General features: G+C 50.7%; 1 protein-coding gene across 1 annotated transcript in view; it reads right to left on the bottom strand.

Moving 5' to 3' along the window:
• Positions 1 to 23,580, bottom strand: part of LOC105808582 (chromosome unknown open reading frame, human C1orf94) — a 38,690-nt gene extending 15,110 nt beyond the window's left edge. Inside the window, exons 1-3 of the mRNA XM_012642258.1 lie at positions 23,252 to 23,580; positions 4,668 to 5,359; positions 1,251 to 1,511 (exon numbers count right to left, since the gene is read on the bottom strand). Of these exons, the coding sequence (XP_012497712.1) occupies positions 1,251 to 1,511; positions 4,668 to 5,359; positions 23,252 to 23,580 (1,282 nt within the window). The remainder of the gene's footprint in view (positions 1 to 1,250; positions 1,512 to 4,667; positions 5,360 to 23,251) is intronic.
• Between the last annotated feature and the right edge of the window lie 295 nt (positions 23,581 to 23,875).

Raw genomic sequence — 23,875 nt, 5'->3', positions numbered from 1 at the left:
GAAAACGTTCCCTGTGTACTTGGGGTTATTCTTGTCGACAGCGGTCACAGGTGGGTTAACTGCAAGTCACAGGACAGGTAAAGCGGTTCAGCGATTGAGGCAGGGAGAGGCCAGAATGCCTCTAGCATCACAATTGTCCCAGGGAGTCATAGTCACAGGTCAGGTCTTTTAACCTCCAAGGGGGTTCCTCAAATTCTGGCAAATTTTCAACTTAGGAAAATATGAGTTTACACCTTGCCAATTTGGAAGGTATCAAAATCCCAGAATGGTCTGCCTTGGAGCTTCTCTTTCCATCATTCACCGGCAAAGGAGGTAGTTTAGCAAGGGAATATAATAAACCCAAATGCTAGGGCTGTATTTCACGTACTTAAAAAACAAAATTCTTTCAACTGCTTTAGAAAAACCCAACTTTATATGAACAATTGTTATGCCACTGGAATTCATTCTTATCAAATTATTCCAGCAGCCCCTCCCTAAGGACATATACTTGGCAACACTGAGAACCTCGCACAGGTTGTTATATCAATATGGGAATACTTATTTAATATTTTAAAACATTAATTCAGTGTGGAGTGACTCAACATTGGTCTAAGTGAATGAGGTTAGGTTGAGCTGTTTCAGAATATGAATTCCAGATAATTCCCATCTCTAAGACATCCCGTTGACTTAATTATTTAATATTTTAAAACATTAATTCAGTGTGGAGTGACTCAACATTGGTCTAAGTGAATGAGGTTAGGTTGAGCTGTTTCAGAATACGAATTCCAGATAATCCCCATCTCTAAGACATCCTGTTGACTTAGAGAATCAGAAATGAGTCCTCAGTTTCCCCCTTATTGGCATCTTTTTTTAGAAAAGGAGGTTTGACTGAAATAGTTGTAGGGGAGCAAGGGAGAGAAAGCAGAGATATAAATAATCTTAATGTAGAAATAGTCTAAAGTATGGAATTTTTTTTGGCTTGGGCAATGTGAGAGGACATGCTATATGCTGGGTCAGGGCTATATTCAAAATTGATCACTAATAACGCCCATGTGACTACTGAAAGATAACTGCATTTCTCTAGCAATTGTATTCCCAGTAAGGGATACAGGGAGAAAGTCATTTTCCCTATTTCATGGGTTTAAAAATAGATACCCAGAGAAAGGCAATGACTTGCCCATGGATAAGACAGCCAGAGCCACCCCTGGGACCCGGGAGGATTTCTGGAACCCCGTCCTCTGCCGTCCCTGCCTGGGTAGGGTTCAGCTTACCTTTCAGCTCCAGCCCATCCACTTCTGCTTTGCTGCGAAGCTTCGGCTGCCCGCTTGGATTCTTCGTGGCCCCAAAGAACTCACAGAGCAGATTCTTCTCAGCCGGCCATGCTGGCTTCTTGGTGGGCAGGGTCACGGACATGGTGCCCACTGGGTCACTGCAACCCTCCTCCCCACAGGTGTCCTTCTGGCTCTGGGGCCACTGGCTGAGAAAGAGGCTCTCTCGACCCTTGGTTGGCTCCTTGGTGCCAGGATTCCGTTCTACAGCACAAAGGAAACTGAGTCAATGCCTCTGGAAGGCCAAGGGCTAGACACCAGGAGCACCTCGTTGTGGACTAAATGTTGAGTCCTCCGTAGCACGCACCTGGGGCTCAGAACACTCTGGGGGACTCTCTCAGCCAGATACAACCCTAGTCTCTCCCCGAAGCCTTCGCTGACTGCTGCGCATTCTGATCTGCCCAGCTCATGCATCCATCCATCTACCCATCCATCTGTCCATCTCTTTGACTTCCTTCCTTCCTTCCTTCCATCCAACCATTCCTTCTTCCTTCCCCCCTTCCTTCCTTCCAACCATCCACAGTGCCAGGCTGGGGATACAAGGATGACTTGGGCACAGTTCTTGCCTTCAGTGAGCACATGGCTCCTACAGGACACACGGTTCACGCACTGCGGTCCCTCATCAGGGACTCTACTTCTGTTTTGTTGCTCACAGGTGATTCAGCTCACTCGCCTGTGCCAGGCCCTGACCTGAGTGCTGGGGACACAGTTGTGAGTCAGTGCCAGACTCTGCCCTGCAGGAGCTCACAACAAAGGAGAGAGAGACGTGCCCAGAAATAGTGCCAGGACAAGGCAGATGGGCACTAAGAGCTGACAGAGGGACAACATGGAAGAAGAAAGTGGCTAAGACCACTTCTATCTGAGAGGGCCCTTCCTTCCCAGAAGGAGGTAGGGTCTCAGCAAGACCCTACATCCTGGAGTGTAGTGGAAGAAGGCTCAACAAGTCCGGGTAGCTGTGGGCAAAGGCCTGGAAGCACCAAAGGGACCCTGGACATGGCTGGAGTGTGGAGCAGGGATGGGATTGGCACCAGACCCAGGTCTCTCTCCAAAGGCACTGAGCATTCATCCCCCCATGCAAGGGCACTGTCTGGACCATCATGGGGTCCTCCGCAGCAGTGGTCTGCACTCACATTTGTTCTTCAGCAATGCAACTTTCTTCAAACAAAACTAAGTATGGAGGGGAAATTATATATAGTTGTTTGGTTTGGTTATTTGTTTTTTGGTTTTTTTTAAGACAGGGTCTCATTCTGTGGCCCAGGCTGGAGTGCAGTGGTGTTATAATAGCTCACTGCAGCCTCAAACTCCTGGGCCCGAGCGGTCTTCCTACCTCAGCCTCCCAACAGGCATGCACCACCACATCCAGCTAATTTATTGTAGAGACAGGGTCTCACTATGCTGCCCAGGCTGGTCTCGATCTCCTGGCCTCAAGCAATCCTCCCATCTCAGCCTCCCAAAGTGATGGGATTACAGGTGTGAGCCACTGCTCCTGGCCTAGCTGTTTGGTTTGTGTTTTTTTGGAGGCATTGCTCTCTGGTTGAAGCAGCGAAGAGAGCCTTGCCCTCCCAGCCCGAGTCGCTCCTGCCTCAGCCTGGAGGTCTTTGAAGGTCTCCATGGGAAACATGGCTACCTGTCTGATGTCTGTGCACAGTACTGGACACAGGGCAGGCACCTGGGATCTCTCTGGTAGCAGCCGGATCAGAGGACCTGTGCCCTTGTGTTACCTGTTGGGAGTGGACCTGTTCCCACCAGCTCTTGGGACCCCCCCAGCCCAGGGGCTTGGGAGCTGAATCTGCATGGGACTGGCCCTGTCCCCATAGTGCTGTCCCAGCACAGGAAAGAGCTGCTCTAGCCTGAGCCAATTTAGGAGAAAATAATATTTTTAGGAGATCATATCTCTAGAGTCTCTTCCAACAGTTTCTCTAGTTGCCGCGTTTAGCCCCCAGCCAGTGTGCTGAAATAACAGCGTCCACTAATAATAGTCCTTTCCCCAGTGACCTGTGCACCTCCAGCCTCTCGCTCACACCTATATTTGCCCGAAACATCTACAAAGCTCCCTCTTTGTGCAGGTACACAGACACACACTTTCCTTCCTGTCATTCCTCTGACTCACTCACATGCACACAGCTATGCATAGGACGGACACATGCGCATGCTCAGATGTACCACTCCTAGCAAATACACTCACATCTGCAAAGCTCCCTTCAGCACATCTTTTCCCGCACATCTGTACACACGGACACACACCAACGATGGGGAGGGTGGGAGGGATAGGACCACTTCCAAACCAGCAGCCTGAACCGACAGGGGCGCATCCATGTGTCCCTCCTGGAGAAGGCGGGGAGGAAGGTCCCCTAAACCTCTCACACCAGCAGCATCTTGTCCCAAAGTCCCTTTGGCTCCTGGAGGCCTTCCAAGAACCCAGAGTCAAGCTTGCTGTCCACACCTCTGATCCCTGGGCCTTCCCACAGTGCTCAGGGACACAGAATGTTCCCTAGGGCAACGTTGTTCCTATTTTCTCAGGGAGATGGACTTGGGCCCTGCCGATACAGGTGTCTCTAGTTCTCCATCCATGCTCATGGCCTGGCGGTCATTTTTCTTTTGGCTGACACGAGTATGATCTACTCTCCTCGTGACTGCCGACTGTAGGCAACAGCCACTGCCATCAGTCTGTCTGCTCAGAGCCACTGGGTCTCAGCGGCTAGATCAGAACAAAAGGCAGGATCCTGGGGTTAAGGTGGAAGAAACTTGGGAGGTGGCTGGATTTCCTGGGAAGAGTGAGGATTCCTCAATTAAGGAATAGGAATGCCCTTTTCTAAGTCCCTAGAGCCCCAGGGCACAAATCCCGGGGCCAGCACTGTGAACTCGTCCTGAATAATTTGCACATCCATCCCCTGCCCCAGAGAGAGGGCCAGCCCTCATGGCCAGAAGAGATGCCTCCATTAGACACAAATGACCCTAGCTGCCAATCAAACTTCTCTCCTATCCGGCTTAGAGTTCTTGTGCTGCAGTGTCACCCTGGACCCAGCTGGAGTAAACACTTTTTTCAATGTACTCTGAATACCTGGCAGATTCAAAAATTGAGCCAGTGACTGCGTGGTTCCTGCCTCTCTCTCCAAGCATGTTGGGACCAGGGGCTCTGGGTTTGCTTACCCAAGCTGTGCCCTGCACAGGGGCATCCAGCAAAGGAGGCCTGTGGGGGCTGAGAACAGCCTGCACCTGGGGGCCGTGCCCACCAGAGAGGCTGCTTTGTTCTGCTTTGCACAAAGATGCTTTATGTGCGTCCTGTGGCCCTGATTGGCTCCCCGGGAAGGACCTCCTCTGAGCAGGCCAGCTCTCTAGCCCCGTTCCAGCCCCACTCACCCGTCAAGTTGTGCCCCTCCACGGCAGGGTCAGCTTCAGGCTTGGAGCAGATCTTGGCAAACACGGGGAGTTGCCTCTTCTGAGCAGAGAGCTCAGGGAGCTTGTCAGGGGCTGCAGGAGGCGGCAGGGGCGGCGGCAGTAGGAAGGGGCCCAGCCCTGTGGGCTCCTTGGGCCCAGGGCCACTGAACATGCTATTCTGCAGGAAGTCCTTGATGGCTTTTGTCTCCTCCAGCACCATCTTGTTGTCAGGGGCCTTAGACGCTTCCGTGGACTTCAGCGGGAACTGGGCCAGGAGCTTGCTGATCTCCAAGTTGGAGGCACTCAGGCTGTGGCCCCTGTCCTCTGTCCCCTTGGCCCTCTTGACCTTGGCAGCACGCAGGATCCCTGTGACTGTAGACATGGCAGAATCGCAGTCCTGCCGGCTGCCGATAACAGGCATGGCCACCTTCTGCTCCAGAAGCTTGTCGCCAGCACTGAAGGAGGCTCTGGGGCGCTCACTACTGCCGGTCACCAGGGAAGGTGCAAGAATGCAGGGAGCCAGCTTTTTGGTCCCTTCAGGAGAGCGGCCAATAGGCACCTCCAGCTCCCCTGAGCTCTCTTTGACCAGGATGAGGTGCTCTTTGGTGAGGCTCAGGAACTCCTGCTCTACTAGCAGGGAGATCTCATCTTTGCCACTGCGGAGCTCCAGGGCCCTGTGAACAGGTGGGAGAGACAGACGGTGTTAGTGCCAGCTTGGCGAGGGGTGGCTCTGCAGCAGGACACAGGCCCCAGGGAAAGGAGATGGATATGTAACATGACAAAAACACATTTCCAGCAAAGGAACTCATTGCTTTCTCAAGAGAGAAAATGGAGGCACAGTGGACTCCCAAGAGAGCTCTACACCACACCGGTGGGTGCAGGACCGAGAGCACGGTTCCGGGAATGGGAATACCTGGGAATACCTGAGTCCTCTTCCAACAACCTTGCTAAGTAAGCTGGGGCAAGTCACAGCCTCCCTGAGCCTTAATTTTAGTCCATCCTTCCCATTCATCACGCTTAGGACCTGACGCAGTAACAGACCAGAGAGGTAGCTCGATGGGTATTCTGCCCAGCAGCAAAGGGGTCTGCAGTGAGCCGACAGCTCTAAGCACAGAATCCAGAGTGCTGGGGCTGAGCTCTGGGAAGCCCCCAGGAGCTCAGTGCAGCCTTCATCCCCTCGTTGTATAATGATGGAGCGGACAGCCCAAGCTCATAACCTGATTCAGGCACTTCCCATCTGTGTGACCCTGGGCGGGTTGCTCAGTGTCTCCGTACCCTGGCCTCCTCATCTGATTAAGAGGAGTTATCATGGAGGTGCAAAGCTGTTCAAACAGCATCTGGCAGAGGGTAAGGGCTATTCGAGGGTCAGTCATTATGTCTCCAGGACACACGTAGACCTGGCTGCGCCCCTGGACCCTGGATTCTGCACTGTGGCCCCAGGGGTACCCATGTCCACCCTGGCTGGCATGGCCTCTAACCAGATGATGGCCTCTGGACTGGGCTTCACTTTGTGGGTTGGTCCCTGCACTGACCCCCAAGGGTTCCCCCATACTTGAATACTGGCCTCTACCTGCCTCAGACCCTGGCCCCACAGCTGGACCTTTCCTGGCTGGCACCTGCCTGATGGCACCTGGCAGTCACCTGGACTCTCTGTTCTGGTTACTGGCTCTCTCCAGGCGTGTGAGCGGGTGACCCCACCTGCCACAGTAGCCTTGGCAAGGGGCACCTTCCTCCCTGGTGCTCCCAGGAGGCCCAGGGCCATCACCTCAGAACCATCTTCAACCCCTACTCAAGGGGCTTCTGCGAGGAGGGATGGATGAGGTGGCCTGCACCGAGCATTCTGGAAACCTCTCAGCACGCTACCTCAGGGAGCACAGCAGGAGAAGATGATGAAAAGGCAGAGGGAAACATGAGAGAGGAGCTCAGTGGCTGCGACTCAGGCTTTGTAGTCAGGGAGGCCCCGATGTTCCAGCTCTGACTACGCACTCACAGGGTGCAACGAGTCCTGAGAACAGCAGCCACGGAGGGCTCCCAGCGGGACCAGGCCTTCCTGGTGATGCTCTTTGTGCATGAGCATACACACACACACACGTGCACATGGACATGTATACACACGTGTGTTTGATGCATACACATGTGAACAGAAATAGTCAGTCACGCGACTCACGTGCCACCATACACAGAACCAGGCAAGTAGCCGCTGTAGGACAGGCTCTAGTCCTCCAGGCTTCCTGCCGTGCTGGGCATAAACCCGTTAGTGACTGGGTCTTGAAGAGGCCCAAGGGTCCTGGGGTAGAGGCTGGGGGCAGGGAGCTTGGGGAGCTTGAGGGAAGAGCTCTATACTAAAGATACGGGAACGTGTCAATATTCCAACAACCAAGACAACTGCACCCCTGAACGTCAGCCCTGCATGTCACCTCCTCAGGCTTGGAGGCAGGGAGCGATGCCAGGAAAACACAGACTCCAGCCAAACAGGCCTGGGTTTGAATCCAGGCACCGCTGCTCATTCCATGTCAGACCCTAGAAGCCCAGAGTCCTCCCCTGTAAAGCGGGTACGACAACTGACAGCACCTGCCTCATGGGAGGGTTGGGAGAATTGGAGTAGTAACCTGTGCCCAGCATGGCGCCCGTGCGTGGGATACACTCGGCGAATGTCGGATGTGAGCATTAGCTAGCTTGGGTGGGTCCTGGCCAGCTCCTCGAGGGCCATCGGGGCCGCGTGCAGCAAGGCCAGTTCCGATTCCATTTTCTCTTTCCCTCCACTCTTTCTCCTCTCCCTCTTCCCGCCCTCTCATCTACTCCCTTCCTTTGCCTCCTTCCTGTGTCTAGACTTAGGCCTATAAATAGGCTGCACGCTCAGGGCTGTGCCCACTGGGAACAAGCTGATAAAGGGGTTGCCAATCCATGGTCCCAAGTTTTAGATCTCCCTCCTCTTCTTCCTCTCCATTCTTCCTCAAAGGGAACAGGTGCGTCTCAAGTCTCAGGACTCAGACATTAGAAGGATTACTTTTTGCCTCCCCTCCCACTGGCCCAGTACCTTGCAAAGCAAGTTATATACCAACAGCTCTTCTGAATTAGAAAGACTTGCTACACTTATGTTAATTTTTTTAAAAAATTGTGATAATGGCATTGCGGTTATACTCCAACAACAACAAAAAGAGGTCTTATCGCTCAGAGATACATACGAAAGTATTTACAGATAAAATAGTGTCTGGGATTGTCTTTAAAATTAATCCAGCAGGGGGAGGGAGGAGAAAGGAGAGGACGTAATAGATGAAATGAGACTGGCCACATGTTGATCACTGCTAAAGCCAGGACATGGACACACCTGTCACGCTACTTGTGTCTGTATTTGCTTTCTATTTTTTAAAATAAAAATGTTACACACACACACAACTCACCACTCAATCCTTTAAAGTGCCAACTCCAAGGGGAAGTCAAAGTAGCTTCTAAAACAGCGGTCCCCAACCTTTTTGGCATCAGGGACTGGTTTCATGGAAGACAATTTTTCCACAGCGGTGGTGGGGGCTGGGGTCGGAGCTCAGGCGGGGAGGGACAGGAGCAGCTGCAAATGAAGCTTTGCTTGCTCACTCGTGGGGGTGCGGGGGGAGGGCTGAGAGGGTTGACGTTGGTACTGGGCCTCGGCCCGGGTGTTGGGGATCACAGTTCTAAAAGACCCACAGGGCCCTGAGGTCCCTGTACCAAAAACCATCCCACAGTGGTTCCCTCTCAGCACCTGAGAGGACACCCCTGACCCCCCTAGCCAGGCTGGGTGTGAGCCCCTGCTCTGCCCATCGGAAGCTTGTGCTCCTCATCTGCCACGTGGGGATATCACCACCTCTCAGGGTTAGACTGCGAACGTTCTACAAGTTGTGCAAAACACTTAGTGCCAGCCTCGTGCATAATGAGCCTCCAGAAATGTCGGCGACGCATTATAATGTTATTATCAGTGGTCAGATCTGAGGGTGCACCCACATAGGCCTCTGCACAGCTTCTCCTCTGGCATCTGGAGCAGCGAAGACCACACCTTCCCTGTTCCCACACTGCAGCCCTTGTGGCGTTTGAGAAAACACTCGTGTCCCTCCCGGTCACAACTGCCTCCTCTCCACTCCGAACTCACAATGGCTCTCAGGGGACATGGCTTCCGGATCCGACCCCTCCAGGTCATTCTCCTCTGGATGCACCACAGGGGCCAACGGGGCTCTTGGAGAGCTGACATTCCCAGAAGGGGCCATGCTGTGCCAAGAATGGAGGGCCCCACTCTGGCTGTGAGCTGGCCGAGGGCATCCAGCCCTCCCCGCCCAGTCCCTACAACTCCTATTTCCCTTGTGCTTGTCACGAGCACACTACAGGCCAGACAGGAGGCCGGGCTCCCATATATGTGCTCACATTTCAACCTCTCCACCCCCAGGCAATAGACAGGATCAGCCCCGCTTTGCAGACGGGAAGAGTGACCCTGAAAGACTAAGGACCTTGTCACCGAGAAACGGAAGAGGCTGGTGTGGGGACACGGCTGGGTCCAGCTGCCCTCCACTGATCCCTCCCCGCCCCCACCTGGGCTTCTTTTCAGGAGATAGTTATCCAGCAAGGTCTCCCCGCCCCCAGCCCCAGCTGGGTTTTGCTCCCCAACCTGAATGCAGTCGGGGATATTGTGGTCTCATCCCGTCACTCCAGCCTGTGGAGGACCATCACAGTGAATCTCGAGCCTGTCATCCGTGGCATTAGCTGTCCCTGACAGCTCCGCGTCAGCTGCATGTCTGATGAGCACACCTTCTGAGTCTTCCACCAATTTATGAATAGAAATGTTGAATGGGAGACAGTCCGGGGCAGAGCTTTGGGGACACTGCTGGAGACCCTCCCCCTAGCCTGACAGTAATCCTGGATCAACACTTGGAATAAATCAACCCAGTCCCTGTCATCTCATCTCCATTCCTCCCGGAGAGCCTTTATCAGACACCTGGTTGCCATCGAGATTTGCCACATAGTTAGAAGTCCCTGGTCCGGGGTCTCCCCCACCTCATCCCCAAGAAAACAAGATTGACTTGTTCTTATTTGTTCTAGAAAACTGCAGGCCGTGCAGAGCTAGGACATTCTCAGAACTCAGATGAAACCAGTCCCCTGCTTAAAACCCTCCTGTGGCTTCTCATTACACACAGGATAAAATCCAGGCTCCTCTGTGATCCTCAGAGCAAGGCACAAATTGGCCACATCTCCTCTTTCCAGCCACACTGATCTATCTACTCCTTGAAATGCCAAGTTCATTCCAGCCCCAGGGCCTTTGCACTTGTCCCACAGATTGTCCCTTGACTGGCTCCTCATCACGCAGGCTTCAGCTGCAGTGTCACCTAAGTTGTGCAGAGTGGCCTTTCCTGCCCATTTTTTGAAAGGGCCCCCCTGACTGGACACTCTGCTCCATCGATCTGTTTATTTTCTTCACAGTATTTATTACTATTATTTAATATCTTTTTCACATCTTTACTCCCCACAACATCCACTCCAAGAGGGCAGGGATTCTGTCTTGTCACAACAGAGGCCTCCAAACCTGGAACAGTGCTTGGCAGGTAACTCCAGCTCAGAGAGCATTTGTTGAATAAATGGATGAACAAGCTCACTCGCTTTTACCCACGTCCATCTCTCAGAAGTCTTGAATTCCCTGGTGCACGCTCCTGTTCCCCTCCCAGGCCAAAGGCAGCCCAGCTCCTTCCTCTGGTTGCAACCTGTGTGGCTTTGGTTCCATTTTCTGGCCTTCCATTCCATGTCCCACCTCTGGCCTGGCATCCCTGTGAGCTGATCAGATGACACTAACTATCCTGCTTGGCCCCGTGCTGAGAACTCCCAGCTCTGCAAGGCAGTGCATAGAAGACCCCACACGGGACCCACATTGGCCCTGACTCTGAGCCACCACCTTGGGGCTCACAGAGAGGTTTTCCAGGCACCCCACAACTTTGCTGGGTTCAGTGGTAAGCCCGCTCACCTACATTTCCTGGGATCTACCTTTTTTTCTTTCCTGAGAAGTTTCACCGGTCCTGGAAGCTCTCCTATGCTGTTTGCTTTCTCCTTCGGGTTAGTAAACACCATAAAATCTATCACACACTCTACCACAGTGAATCATTCAGGGAGATTAACCCAGCTCCTGGGCCCCTGACAAAGGAAGCAAGTCAGAACCGGTGCTGTGTCTCAGGCTTCACACCAGCTGCCACTTCTGCTTTGCCTGCCTCCCGAAATGAGAGTCACCCGATGGTGGTTCTGCACTTGGACGCTGTGCATTATTTCTGCATTTGCGGTGTACTTAGTTATATAAAAATAAAGGCTATTGACTGGCTGGCACCCCTTAGCAGAATAATGACTAAGCAAGCATGCTGTTAGCAGTTCTGTGTACACGATAACACAGAGCAAAGATGAAAACTGCTATTCATCTGAGCCAAACAACAGAAAAATGCAAGCAGAAAATTGTTAGTGTTGGAGGAGGATACCAAAACAAATATTTTCTTCCAGCTATGGCATTTTAGACCGACGACAAACACAGTCCCCAAGGCAACAAGGCTGATTAGAGTGAAGCAAATGAAGGCCGTTGGGCACAGACCTGGGCTGGAATTGTGGTCCGTCCGTGGACTGACCTTCTGGCTTTGGGCGAGGTTCTGCCTTTACGTGTCTGCGTGGATGGAGCAGCACAGTGTAGTAGTTAAGAAGTCAGTCCCCGGAGGAAGGCAGAAACTAGACTCAAATCCCACCATTTAATGGGGGCCAGCCCTTTAGCAAGCAGTCTGCTATGTCTAAGCCTCAGGTCCTATTTCACAAAATAACAGGAAGGGGTATTTATTTATTTAGCGCTAACTAACAATCCAGACACCGTGCTAAGCACTTTATATGCAAAACTCTCATTTTAATCCCCACAATAGCCCAAATGGGATAGTGTGGTAAGCCGGTCATAGTAATGGCCACCGCTGATCATCCCTTCTTGTATCCAGACTCTTTGGTAGTTCCCTCCCATCTTGATTCAGTAAGAAGCAGAGACTTGAAAAGCATTTGGGTATTAGGGCTTAGCCTCTTACTTCTCTTGGGACTCAGCAATGTCCATGTGAACAGGACCAGACTAGCCTGCTGGCAGATAGCACATCTCATAGAGGAAAACTCCAGGGTGCCTCAGCCAACATCTGGCCAGACCCAGGGGGTAGCAGGTGCATGAGTGAGCAGGAGCCAAGTTCCGCCAAGCCCAGCCCACATCAAAAGAACCACCCAGCTGAACCCAACCCAAACTGCTGAACTATAGAAACAAGAGCTAAGTAAGTAGTTGCTAGTTTTGAGTTAAGTTTTGGGGTGGTCCTTATATATCAAAAACTACCTCACACAAATAGATACGATTATCCCAATTTTAAAAATGAAGAAGCCAAGGGACAGAGAAATTAATTTCCCGAAGGTCACAGAATTACCAAGACACAAAGAGGGTGAATTGAGGCACTCTTGCTCAGATGCCGCTCTCTTAACCACTAGGCTATACTGCTCTGAAAGCCAAGAGTAAAACGCTGTGTGTGAAAATACTAGCGATAGGTACCTAAGTTAGGAGAGCAAGGGAGGCCTCTCTGAGGAAGTGTCATTTAAGCTGGGGCTTGACAGAGAACAAGCATTTAGCCAGATAGATAATGCAAGGAAGAGCTTCCCAGACACAGGGAACAGCATGCGCAAAGACCATGAGGTGGAAAAGAGCTTGGTGCGTTGGTGGGAATAATGTTCGAGTGAGCAGGCACATTGCTAGAGCAGAGGGGCATCACGTGAGGAGAGGTTAGAGATAAAGGCAGGAGTTAGAATCTTCCAGGCCTTGAAAATGATGCTAAGGAATCTTACTCCAAAGGCGCAGAGGAACCACTGGAGAGATTCGAGCAGGAAGGTGTCAGGCTCTGGTTTCCACAGATGAGGGGCATGTCTCCCAGGGCAATCCAGAGGAGTGACAGGAGGGAACTGAGGCCTGAGCCGGTGTCTACAAGGAGTCTACCAGGTGCTAGGCAGTATAGTTGGAGCTTTCCCCACCACAACCAGGGGGGATGGGGGCATCTTCCTTTCCAATTTAGAAAGAGGAAACTGAGCCTCGGGAAGGTTAAAGACATATTCAGGTTTACCCAAGAGAATGTGTTGGCACAGGGTTGGATCCCAGGTCCACGTGATTCTGAAACCTCTACAGAAGTGGGAGAAAGATCGGAGAGGCTTTGTAGCCAGGAGACCTGGGTTCATACCCCACTCTGTCCTCTCTGAGGGGTGACCGTCTACAATTCACTTCCCTTCTTTGAGCCTCACTTTAGGGGAGGACCAGAGGCAGGCCAGGGATCTGCCAGGGGCCAGCCAAGCACCAAAGGACGAGGCAGCAGAAAGCGGAACTTGGTGGACAGGCAGGGGTCCACAGCAGGGACTGGCAGGAGGCACGGCCATGGGGTGGGGGGCCACCAAAGGCTCCAGACAAGGAGAGGCTACCCCTCATGGAGGCAGACGGTCTGGCATCCAGCCTGACATCATTCCAGGCCAGGCTGGTGGGCACTTCTGGGTCTTCCTGAACTCATGGGGATCAGGGACTCATGTTCTGTTTCTCCGGTGCATGTGTCATAGCACTCAGCATGGCCTCTGCCCAATGTGGAGTGAAGGGAGGTGGCCACCTCTTTGTCCAGCTGCCTGTGTCTTCCTCCATTCTTTCCTTTCCTCCAGATCCTGGATTCACTGAACTGCCTGGGACCCCTCTCCCCATACACTCATCACAGCCCAGCACACACCACAGCCACGCACACACAGGCACTCATGCACACACACACACACCACAGCCATGCACAAATACACACATGCACACACACACACCACAGCCATGCACACATAGGCACCCATGCACACACACACACCACAGCCATGCACACACAGGCATTCATGCACACACACCACATAAATACATATACACACCCATGCACACAGTGCCCATGCATACACACACCACATTCATGTACACACACATCCACGTGTGCACATAGCTATACATATATGCACACACCTCAGAGTCTTGTACACACACCCATGTACACATACATACACACCCATGCACACCATAGCCATATACACACCACAGCCATACACACACATGCACAATACACCCATGTACATGCACACACCCCTGCATACACATGCACACACAGACACCACACCCATGCACACACACACCATCATAGCCTTCTTACTCGGAAATAGAGCAGGAATGAAAGAAATCAGGGAAGGAAGGTGGATTCCGCCTCTCTCTCTTCCGCCGGAAGGGCCTGAGCCCACTTCTTTCAGTTTGGGGGTAGGGGTCAGTTGAGAGGAGCTGCTGCAGATTCAGTTGCCTCCCAGGGCCTGTGCACCTGCCTCCCAAAGTACCTGGAAACCCGCTGAGCTCTGTCCCCTGGGACTTCCCTGGTGGGAGGCAGGGGGGTAAGCACTGGGCCTGGGGAAAGCTTCTGCCTCCCCTCCCCCAGCCCTCCTCCACGCTCCAGGCCATGGTGAGGATTAAGTGAGATGATGAATGTGAAAGCACTCGGTAAATTGTAACGAGCACTATGCAAATGTTAGCAGCCCTGACTGAGAGGCAGTGTGGGGGAGAGCCAAGCCCGGCTGCAGGCTTCGGAGGAGTCCACTGGCCCCATTCACAGCCAGAGCCCGCTCACTAAAGGTGTGAAATCTGGGAAGCCGCCCAGATCTCGGTCTCTTCATCTGCAAAGTGGGATGGTGATATCCACCCAGAGTTAAAGGAGGCAACACTGAAATCTCACAGCTCCCTGAATGCCAAGACTGGTCTTTGTGTTCATCTAATTTCTTAGCAAAGGTCTTCACGCATAGTAGATTCATTTTCTTTTTCAATGTCCCTGGCATACACTTAGAACTCGATAAATGTCAGTCTCCTTCCTTCCTTCCACACTTTTCTTTGAAACACCTCCTTCCCAAAGCTGTGTCCCTCAGTTCCCTTGTAAGCTTGAGACTCCATCATCTTTGACCTCCAAAGTGTCACAAAACCTTCTATACATATGCATAAGAGTCACTCATGGTGCTTGTTTCAAATGCAGATTCCCAGAGACCCTTGGAGAAATGGCCATTCAGCTGGTCTAGATTGGGGCCCAGGTATCTGCATTTTGAGCAGGTGTTCTTTCTCCACCTCCTTACACCCCGCCCCCCAATTCCACATCCCACCTCCCCACGTGATACCAGGGTGTGTGTGCGAATTTCCCTCTAGAAGCTTTGCAGCAACTTCCTGTCTGTCAGTGAGGGCAGGTGGGACAGCCCTAGAGGGGATATTGGCAAGTAGAAGTGAGACCGCCTCCTCCCTGCCATGATTCTCCCTCCAGGGAACAGGCACTAGTTGGGCCAAGGACTGGAAGGGTTGGGGGAGATGAGGGATTCAGTGAGCTGGGGAATGAGACAGGAAATACTGGGGAATAAATACAGCAATAAAGGAGCCTTGGCTGGGAGCTACACAGTGATTCGTATTGTTCAAATTATCTTTAAAACTTTTCATTTGAATCTGTTTAATAAGGGAAGGCTTACCCTAAGGAAGAGGTATTTTTTTAATGTGACTTGGGAGCTGAATTGGAAATAACGTTGCAACAAAGATATTAAAAAGGGGATTAAACCAAACCACTGGTGGCCCATCTCTGCAGGCTCCCACAACCTGCAACAGAGCTCCCGAAACCATAAAACTAAATTACAGAGGGGGACCCTGGAAGTGGGACGTTAATCATGATTCGTCTTTCCTCAACACTCACGGCTCAGGTGCTAAGCAGACACGGAAGGGCTGTACCGAAGGACTCCTGGTGTCCGGGTAGAACTCCGGTCCCTTGCTCTGATTGCCTCTGAGCTGATAACCCTGGGCGAGTTGCCTAACCTCTTTGAGCCTCTCCTTACTCATCTATAAAATGGGAGTAATATTGACCATTTACTGGGAATGATTGCTAAAGACAATGAAATAAAACAGAAAATTAAAATAGAGAGCCTGGTACATACGAGGTGCTCAAGAAAATGCTAATTTCTTTCTCTGCAGCTGGAGACAGGAGGAGAAACACCTGCAATGTCTTGGCTTATTGATATTCTGTCCCTATGTCCCTAAATGCCTCCTCTGATGACCGTGACCCTTTGCTTGGATCTTGGCCACCTCTGGGCCTCCCCCTCCTTGGGGTGGCATTTTTACAGCTCATCCATCATCCACTTCCTCATCTATTCATTCATCTATGCTGCAGAGCCACCGAGTGCCAGGAACTTGGCTGGGCACTGGGGAGACAAAGATGAGTAAGACACAGCCCTCGCCCTTAAGGAGCCCGAGGTCACGTGGGGGAGGAGGAACTGTTGCCACGAGGCAGCATACAGTGTGTGCCAGATGACCACCTCCTCATCAGAAATCCCACCCCGGAACAGCGCCGTCGCATCTATTTGGGACTTTGTGTCCTTCCCTTTGGCCAGCGGTCGACGAGAGAGCTGGTTTTAAACTGACTCTTGCATTCTGTCACTCTCCAGTAAAGACCCACACCATGCAGTCCTCAGAGCTGGGGAAGCGTTCGCCTCTCATGAAGATCTCTGCTGCTTTTTCTTATTAGACAGTGCGAGTTATGAAACTGATGGTTACGTTCTCCCCTTTTGGCCTGGCTGCCAGAATCTCAGACCAAAGTCTGTCCTCAATTGAGTAGTCTCCCTTAGCCTTAATTGCCTGGTATAGAAGTCTCCCCTTTCCATATCGTTCTTATCCTGTCATTTTAACCTTGATGATAACAATAATGGTGGTGGTGACGATGATGAAGATGAACATGGAGTCCCTATCTTGTTCCCGATGCTTACTGTGTGAGCGTTACGTACATCGTTTCATCAGCCTCCACTGTAGTCCCTTAAGGTATCACTCTGACTTTTTCTGTTTTTCAGGTGAGGAAAATCGGGCAGAGAAACTTTGAGGAACTTGGTTATAGCTAGGAAGTGTGCTGAGATTCCGTTAAAAAGGGGAACATAGAAGAAGGAGAAAGAGAAAGAAAGGTTGAATGGGGCGAGTAATGCAAAAGTCAGAGGACAACACACTTACTCCAGGGCATTAAGGATGGGTAGGATCTTCATAGACAGAGACACGCTCCCTTTCTCCAAAGGCGTTGCCAATGGTGGAATGACTGAGCAAAGGCAAGCAGACGGGCACCTGTTTGCTGGTCGCCCTTCAGAGCTTCCGGAGTGTGGGGGTGAGTGGCGAGATGTGCATCTGGAGACACAGGCAGGGCCACTGCAGAGAGCCCTGGAGATGAGGCCAAGGGGCCAGAGGACAATAGGGAGCCCTGGAAGATGTCGGAGCAGTGCTGTTGATGTGCTTCGGGAGGATGAAGCTGATGAAGGGTGGAGGGCATCCTTGAGGGAAAGGAGCCAAACACAGCAAGAGGAGACATTGGGAGGTGGCGGAAGAGACATGAGTGGGGTGGCATGGAGCCAGGGCCATCAGAAAGGTGGGCCGCCAGGATGTGCGAGGGGACTGGAGGAGGGGAGGGCAGGGCATTAGTCTGCCAGCACTATTTCATGCACTAGTGCACTTGACAAACAAGGGCCAGGGGCGGGGGAGGAGCACATCAATGTCAGTGGATCGGGGTGCTGAGACCCAGCACTGGGGAAGATCAAGGGAGGAAGGGAGACACCTGCTTAAGTGTTGGGTCTCAGAGCAAAGGATTCCAACCTGCAGCCCAAGGGGTCTCTGAAATCAATTCTCAAATATTGATAGATGTGAGGATGTGTTTCAGGCACAAGGGTGCGCAGCAGCTTTCCTCAGATTCTCAAAGTGGTGTGTGAGCCCTCAAAGAGGAGAAAACACTAGCCCAGAACACGAGACTCCAGAGGTCTTCAGAGCTGGCTTCTAGCCTAGGACATCAGCCCAAGTTTCCACCCCTGAGTCTTGTCCTTCCACTCCCATCGCCAGGTTTCAAGCTTTGTAAATAATGATAATAAAAGAGGTCATGTATTCCAAGCAACTTTTCTGGAATAGTGGGATTCACCAAATTGTTTAAATAACAGTAGCACTAAGAGTTGGTTTGTTCGGGAGCAATTCAAACGAGGCAGCCCTTTGGGTTCCCAAGTCTCGCCGGCCCCACCAGCACGGAGTACAGGCTGATGGGCCCCGGCAGTGAATTGCTGCAAAACCAGCACAAGACAGCCCTCTTCCTTCCTGCCACTCATGTTCCCAGGAGGCTGCCAATCAAGAAATCATTTCTGGGTTTCTTTAAATACTTAAAACAGATATCTTTTCTTTCTGTAAATTTATTTTCCTACTTGGGTGTGGCTTGGAATGATGCCTACCAAAGCCTTGTGACTCTGCAGACCAAGTTCTGTCTGACGGGGAGGTCTTGGGTGCTGACCAAGGGCTTGGAAGTAGCAGAGAAGCTGACCACACCCGGCAAGCTCCAGGCATCTTTCCACTCTCACCCATCCTCACACACGCTGCTGCGTTTTATTCCCAGGGAACCTCTCATCTTTCCCTGCACCTGCTGGTCTATTTGCGTAGGCTGTTCTTTTTCTTTTCTCAAGACTTAGCTTGGAGGACTCAACTGCGGAAACCTTCACAGTTACCACTGATTGTGACATCTTCTGCTCCCAGACAGCTATGTCCACGTCTTTCATCATACTCACAGTGCAGGGGTCTCATCTGTTGTCCCTTTAGCTCTCTTCCTTCAGCCTTGTCCAGGAAGCTTTCCCTAAGTGTCAAGCCTGGGTCCATGTGCTTCCATCATCAGAACACTCATCATAATGTGCTGCGCTCTGCCTTTTGCAAGACTCTGAAGGTCCAAGAAGGAGGTCAGAGGCTGTCCCCAGTTTTTCCACCATTGTACTTATCTCAGACATTGGTCCACAGCAGCAGGTGCACATAAAATATTTGTTGTCAGATGTATCTGTGTCCATCCCACCCACTAGACTGAGAGCTCCTTGAGGTAAAGGCTTCTGTCTTTCTTATCTCTGTATCCCTGCGACTCAGCACAGAGCCTGGCACTGCGTTTGTTGAATGAATCTATAGATAAGGAAGTTAACAGATGCCGTTCCTTAGATAGGGCAATAGAGTCACCGGCAAATCCCAACCCCTCATTCTGAGGCTGTGAAGTTTTAGAGATGAGGGGAATGAATGAATGGGTAATCCTTGAATAAGGGGCTTGCCAAAATTTTCTAAGCCCAAATTTAAGACTAATTCAAAGATAACTGAACAAGATTCTGTTCGGTTTAATCAGCGCTAGAGAGAACTATTGATTTCTCCCCTGAAGCCCATTTCTCCCCATTTCTTCCCCACCTCTGTAAATGGTACCACTGTCCAACCAGGGGCTCAAGCCCAAAACCTCAATTCAGCTTCACTGTCTCTATGTACCCAAATCACCAACAGGTCTATTGGCTCCTCGTAAAATACACACTGAGTCCCCCACTTTTTCCATCTCTACCACAGTTGCCCTGGCCCAGCCACCACCACCATCAGGCCTCACCTGGACTCTTGCAGCACCTTCCCAGAGGCCTACCAAACTCCCCTATAACACGCCCACAAGCCACCTCCACACAGAAGCTGGACAGATCTTAAACAATAGGTAATCTGATCATATTACATCACCTTCCTACAAACCTACAAACGCATCCCATAACACACGGGATAAAATCTGAACTCCCTGCAGTGATCTCCAGGCCTTCTCAGGCCATGCCTACCTGCCTCTGGTAAACCTTATACCACGACCCATCCCTCCTCACTCTCTGGTTCCGCCATTCCTCTCAAAGCTCACTCCCACCTCGGGGTCTTTGCATCTGCTCTCCCTTCTGCCCAGATGTCCTTCACCAGGTCATCACTCGACTGGCTCCTTGGAAGCCAGGTGTCAGCTCAGAGGGTCACCTCTCCTCAGAGGGGCACTCCCTGATGTCCTATGTGAAGGAGCTCTCCTATCACTTCACTCTGCTTTACTTTTGTCACCACTATCTGAAATCATCTTGTTTATTTTTATGTGTTTTTTATCAGTCTCCTCCAACTCGAATACCAGTTTTTCTCATATGCTGAAGTTATCGCAGTTTTTATAATAATTTACTTGTTTTATGTTTCTCTCCCCTACTAGAATGTAAGCTCTAGGAAGACAGGGCCTTATCTGGTTCTATCCCCCTGGTTTGTAGCACAGTGCCAGGCACATAGTAGATGCTTAATAAATATTTTTTCAATGAATGAATGAATGAATGAACTCCAAATGTGTCTATAGAGGGAAATCAGCTTGGAGAGAAAAGTGAACGTGGTATGGGTCGTCATTAACAGAAAGGCAGAATGTAGACAAGGAGGATCCAGTCTGCATGGATCGGATCATATCTGGATTACTGTACTTGGTCCTGGGAGTCACAGTGCCACAAGGACCAGCAGCATGGATGGGAAATTGACCAAGTTGGCACATGAGTAGAAACTTGGAAAATCGTAAGTATTTACCTTATAGAGACCAAAAAAAAAAAAAAAAAATCCTAGAAGGCATACTGTTACTGTCTTTTTACTATCTAAGGGGCTATTCAGAGAACAGGGAATAGATTTGGTTTGGAGCCCTGAGGGCAGAATCCAGATCAATGGGTATTAGTTTGATTGGAACAGATTTTAGTTACAGGAAGAAAATGGCCCTTTTAGAGAGTACATAGTAAGGGAAGGGGCTGCACTAGGAAGTGGTAAGCTCCCCATCTAAGAAAGGGTCCAAGTGGTACAAGTGGCAAGGACATTGAGGAAGGGATTCAGGCAGCGGAAGATGGCCTCCAAAATATCCTTCCAATGTGAGATTTCTGGGTTTCTATGATATGTAGGGATAGAGTCAAGAAAACATTTCTGGCTAATAAGAGTTCTAGAACTTACCTACCTACCTACCTATCTACCCCAATAGAAGAAAACATCACCAAATTAAACAGTGGAAAGAGTAGCTGAAAGGTGTCTTGTGGGCCTGAAGGCATCCCAGAAACACCGTGGACAGCTCTCTGGATTTGCAATCTGTGTGATCATTTAGAACACAGGACTCCCAAACAGTAATAATTTGACTATCCAAAGATGCCTCAGATTCTAAGGGAAGACAACCCACATTATTGCATAATCCCTAAGATGGTCCTGGGTTTCATTTCTGAAACTCTACTACTTCCTAATGGTAGGACCTGGGGCAAAATAATTAACCCCCCCAAATCTCAGTTGCCTCATCTGCACAAAGGATGTCATTTAAAAATGAGGGGTAAGGAACAACTGAAACCATGATGGCTCAATTTGATAATTATTGAAACTCAGTGACAGGCACACAGGCATTCACTATACTATTTTATGTGTTTGAAAATTTGCATAATAAACAGTAAAATAAAAGGGTGGGGAGTTTAAAATAGTACCTACCTCATGTAATAGTTGTAGTGCTTAAAGAAATGATCATCACCACCACCATTACAAGGGATTTTTACAAATCCCCATCATTACCAGAAATGTTTAAATGTCCCATTTAATTATCCCAACAACCCTATGAAATGCATAGTATTCATCGCCCCTTGGCAGATGAGGAAACCAAAGCTCAGATAAATTAAACAGTAACAAATTCTCCAGCTGGCACAAGGCTGAAATGCAATCTGAAACCAGAGTTATCTGACTCCACCAGTGCACCCTCCTTTCTTTCAAGAATAGCGCATTGTGTTCTGCTTGGTTGACATCTACACAATTATGATATCGTTTATTCATCTAAGTCAATGGTTTTCTAGCTCGCTCTTTTCTCAGTAGCAGAGCCCTTTTTTCAAACATAGCCTTATGTAGAACTTCAGTAAGTAAAACTGATGAAAGCTGAACAGCCCTGGCTAAAGTGGGGATTGGGGCTCCAACCAGCCCACTTGACTCCAGGATGGCCCCCGAAACACCCTTGGGTCTGTGGAGCACAGTGTGAAAACCCCAGATTAAAGCCAACAACAACAACGACAAAAACCCCTAACCCTAAGAAGTACCTGTTTAGAGCAGCCTCATTTGTATAATGTATCTTTCATTTCCCTGTCTCCCATCACATCGGATGCTCATTATCAACTCTGAGGTGGACACGGCAGGGCATATCATCCTCAATTTGCAGATGAGGGAATCAAGGCCAAATGGAGTTAAGCAACTGGCCAAAGGTGCGCCAGTTCAATTTTTGGCCAAGTGCAGACTGGAAGTAGAGTCTGCCTCCATTAACTCAGTGTGACCTGGCAGAGAGGGTGCCATCTACTGGAAATTGCTACTGACCCTTGGTCCACAGAGTGGACATCAGCTTCTTGGCCACTGAGAGCCTAGCACAGCCCCATGGGCTCTCCTGCCAAGGCCCTGTCCCAGAGCAGATGGCAATGGGCAGAGGAGAAGGGCTCAGTGCCACCGAAGGCCTGACAGCAGGATTTTGGCTGTAGACAAGCCATTCCCGTCTGAGCCATGTCGTGCTGAGCACAGGGCAGGGGAGGCAGGAACAGCCAAAGTGCCTTCCACCTTGATCCGCAGCAAGTAAATGAGCCCGCAAAGGGACATCAGGTAGTGCAGACCTGGGTATCAGCTACACGTTGCTTTTCTTCTCAGCTCTTTCTTAGACATCCCTGAAACCAGAGGCAGCTGATAAATGCCTGAATGATTCCCCTGCTCCAGAGCATCTCTGAACTGAACAGGAGCATGTGTTGCAGCAGGCAGCACTTAATTATCACTTAGTCTTTAATTAGCACTTAATTATTAACTTAATCCATCTGTAAAATGGGGACACTAATACCTGCCTCATAGGGACTCTGGGAGGATTAATTAAGTTTGCAGCCAACTTTGAAGATGCGAAGCATTGAATAAGTGTTCAACAATGGCATTAACAACCACAGCAGATGGACTTCCTTTTCCTAATGAAGTCCCTTCTTCCTCTCCACTCCTTCCTCTCCTTGCGAATACCCATCCGCACCAATATCTGCCCAACTTTGCCCTGGTGGAAAAACACTTAGCTCTGTGTTTCCCAGTCACAGGATTTCCCATCCAGGAAACGGGCTATTTACAGCCATCTTCCCGCACTTTAATTTTCTATTATGTCCTCTGAATATGTCAATGCCTTCCCAGTAAATATTTTGATGTGTGCTCTTGCAGCAGCTTCTGTGGAGGCTGAATGGGACAGCTGCTCCCTGTATTAGGGAATTCCAGATGTGGTTTAGAACCATCAGACTCATCTGTGCGAATGCCCAGCCTTTAGGTGGGAGAAGGGAAGGATCTTCTCATTGCCTCTGGGGAAAGTCACAAGCCATCTACCCCTCAGCCTTGGCTAGGGTGGTTTTTCAGGGACCTCAGATCCACATGCCTTTATGTTGAGAAATGTCCTCTTAGTGAGCTGGGGAAGAGGCAGCCTGGAATACAGCCCTGGTCTGGCCCTTCGCCCAGGTAACTTCAGAACCTCGGTCAGCTCTTCTATAAAGATTGGACAAAGGACTGTGGGGGGAGGGGGCAAGGAGGAAAAGTATATAGTCTTCAGGGTTTAACCAGACTGAATACTGTGCCAAATATTCCCAAGGTCAGCCTTCATCTCCTCCCTCCTCCCTTGCTGCTGACCAAGTAGGGGGATACTCACTCTTCTTGGAAGCTGAATCCGTGGTCTCTTAGAGTCCCAGCCATGGAGACAGAGAGCTGCTCCGTGGAGGTCCTGGGCTGCAAGGCCTCGGGCAGGCCTTGAACTCTCTTCCAGATTTCATGGCAAGTCTTGTCTAGGCTGTCTTGGGGTGTGTCCTGGTGGATCCAGATGTATCTGGGGAATGGGCCCAGGGCGGAGGGACGCTTGGCCACCAGGGCCGAGGATGAAGAGAGCCCATTCCCACTGGCCATCCTCTTCCTCTCTTTCTGGAAGCCCCTTTGTCCACCCAGGGCTCGAAGACAGGGGGACCATCCGCCACCAACCCTCATTCACCAGTAAGGGAGATGAGGATGGGTCCTGGCAGAAGTGGGTCAGTCCTGCTTGGCTGCTGCTCCAGCAAGGCGATTGTGTTCAGAGGCCTTCGATTTGTGTGGGCGTGGTGGGTGGAAGACAGCTTTCTTTTGGGGAGGGGGGGCTTATTTTGATTTGATTTTTTTTGCTCTTTCCTGACTCTTGCCCCCCTCCCCCTCTCCCTCAGAAGAAAATACTTAAAAGTCAACAAAAACCAGTAGCTTAGTAACTGTGGAATCCCCCGGAGCTCAGGAACCAGGCGCCTGGGCGGGC

The sequence above is a fragment of the Propithecus coquereli genome, unplaced genomic scaffold (assembly GCF_000956105.1).
Source record: "Propithecus coquereli isolate 6110/MARCELLA unplaced genomic scaffold, Pcoq_1.0 Scaffold178, whole genome shotgun sequence".
NCBI classification, from domain to species: domain Eukaryota; kingdom Metazoa; phylum Chordata; class Mammalia; order Primates; family Indriidae; genus Propithecus; species Propithecus coquereli.
This window is presented reverse-complemented; position numbering and strand designations above follow the sequence as displayed.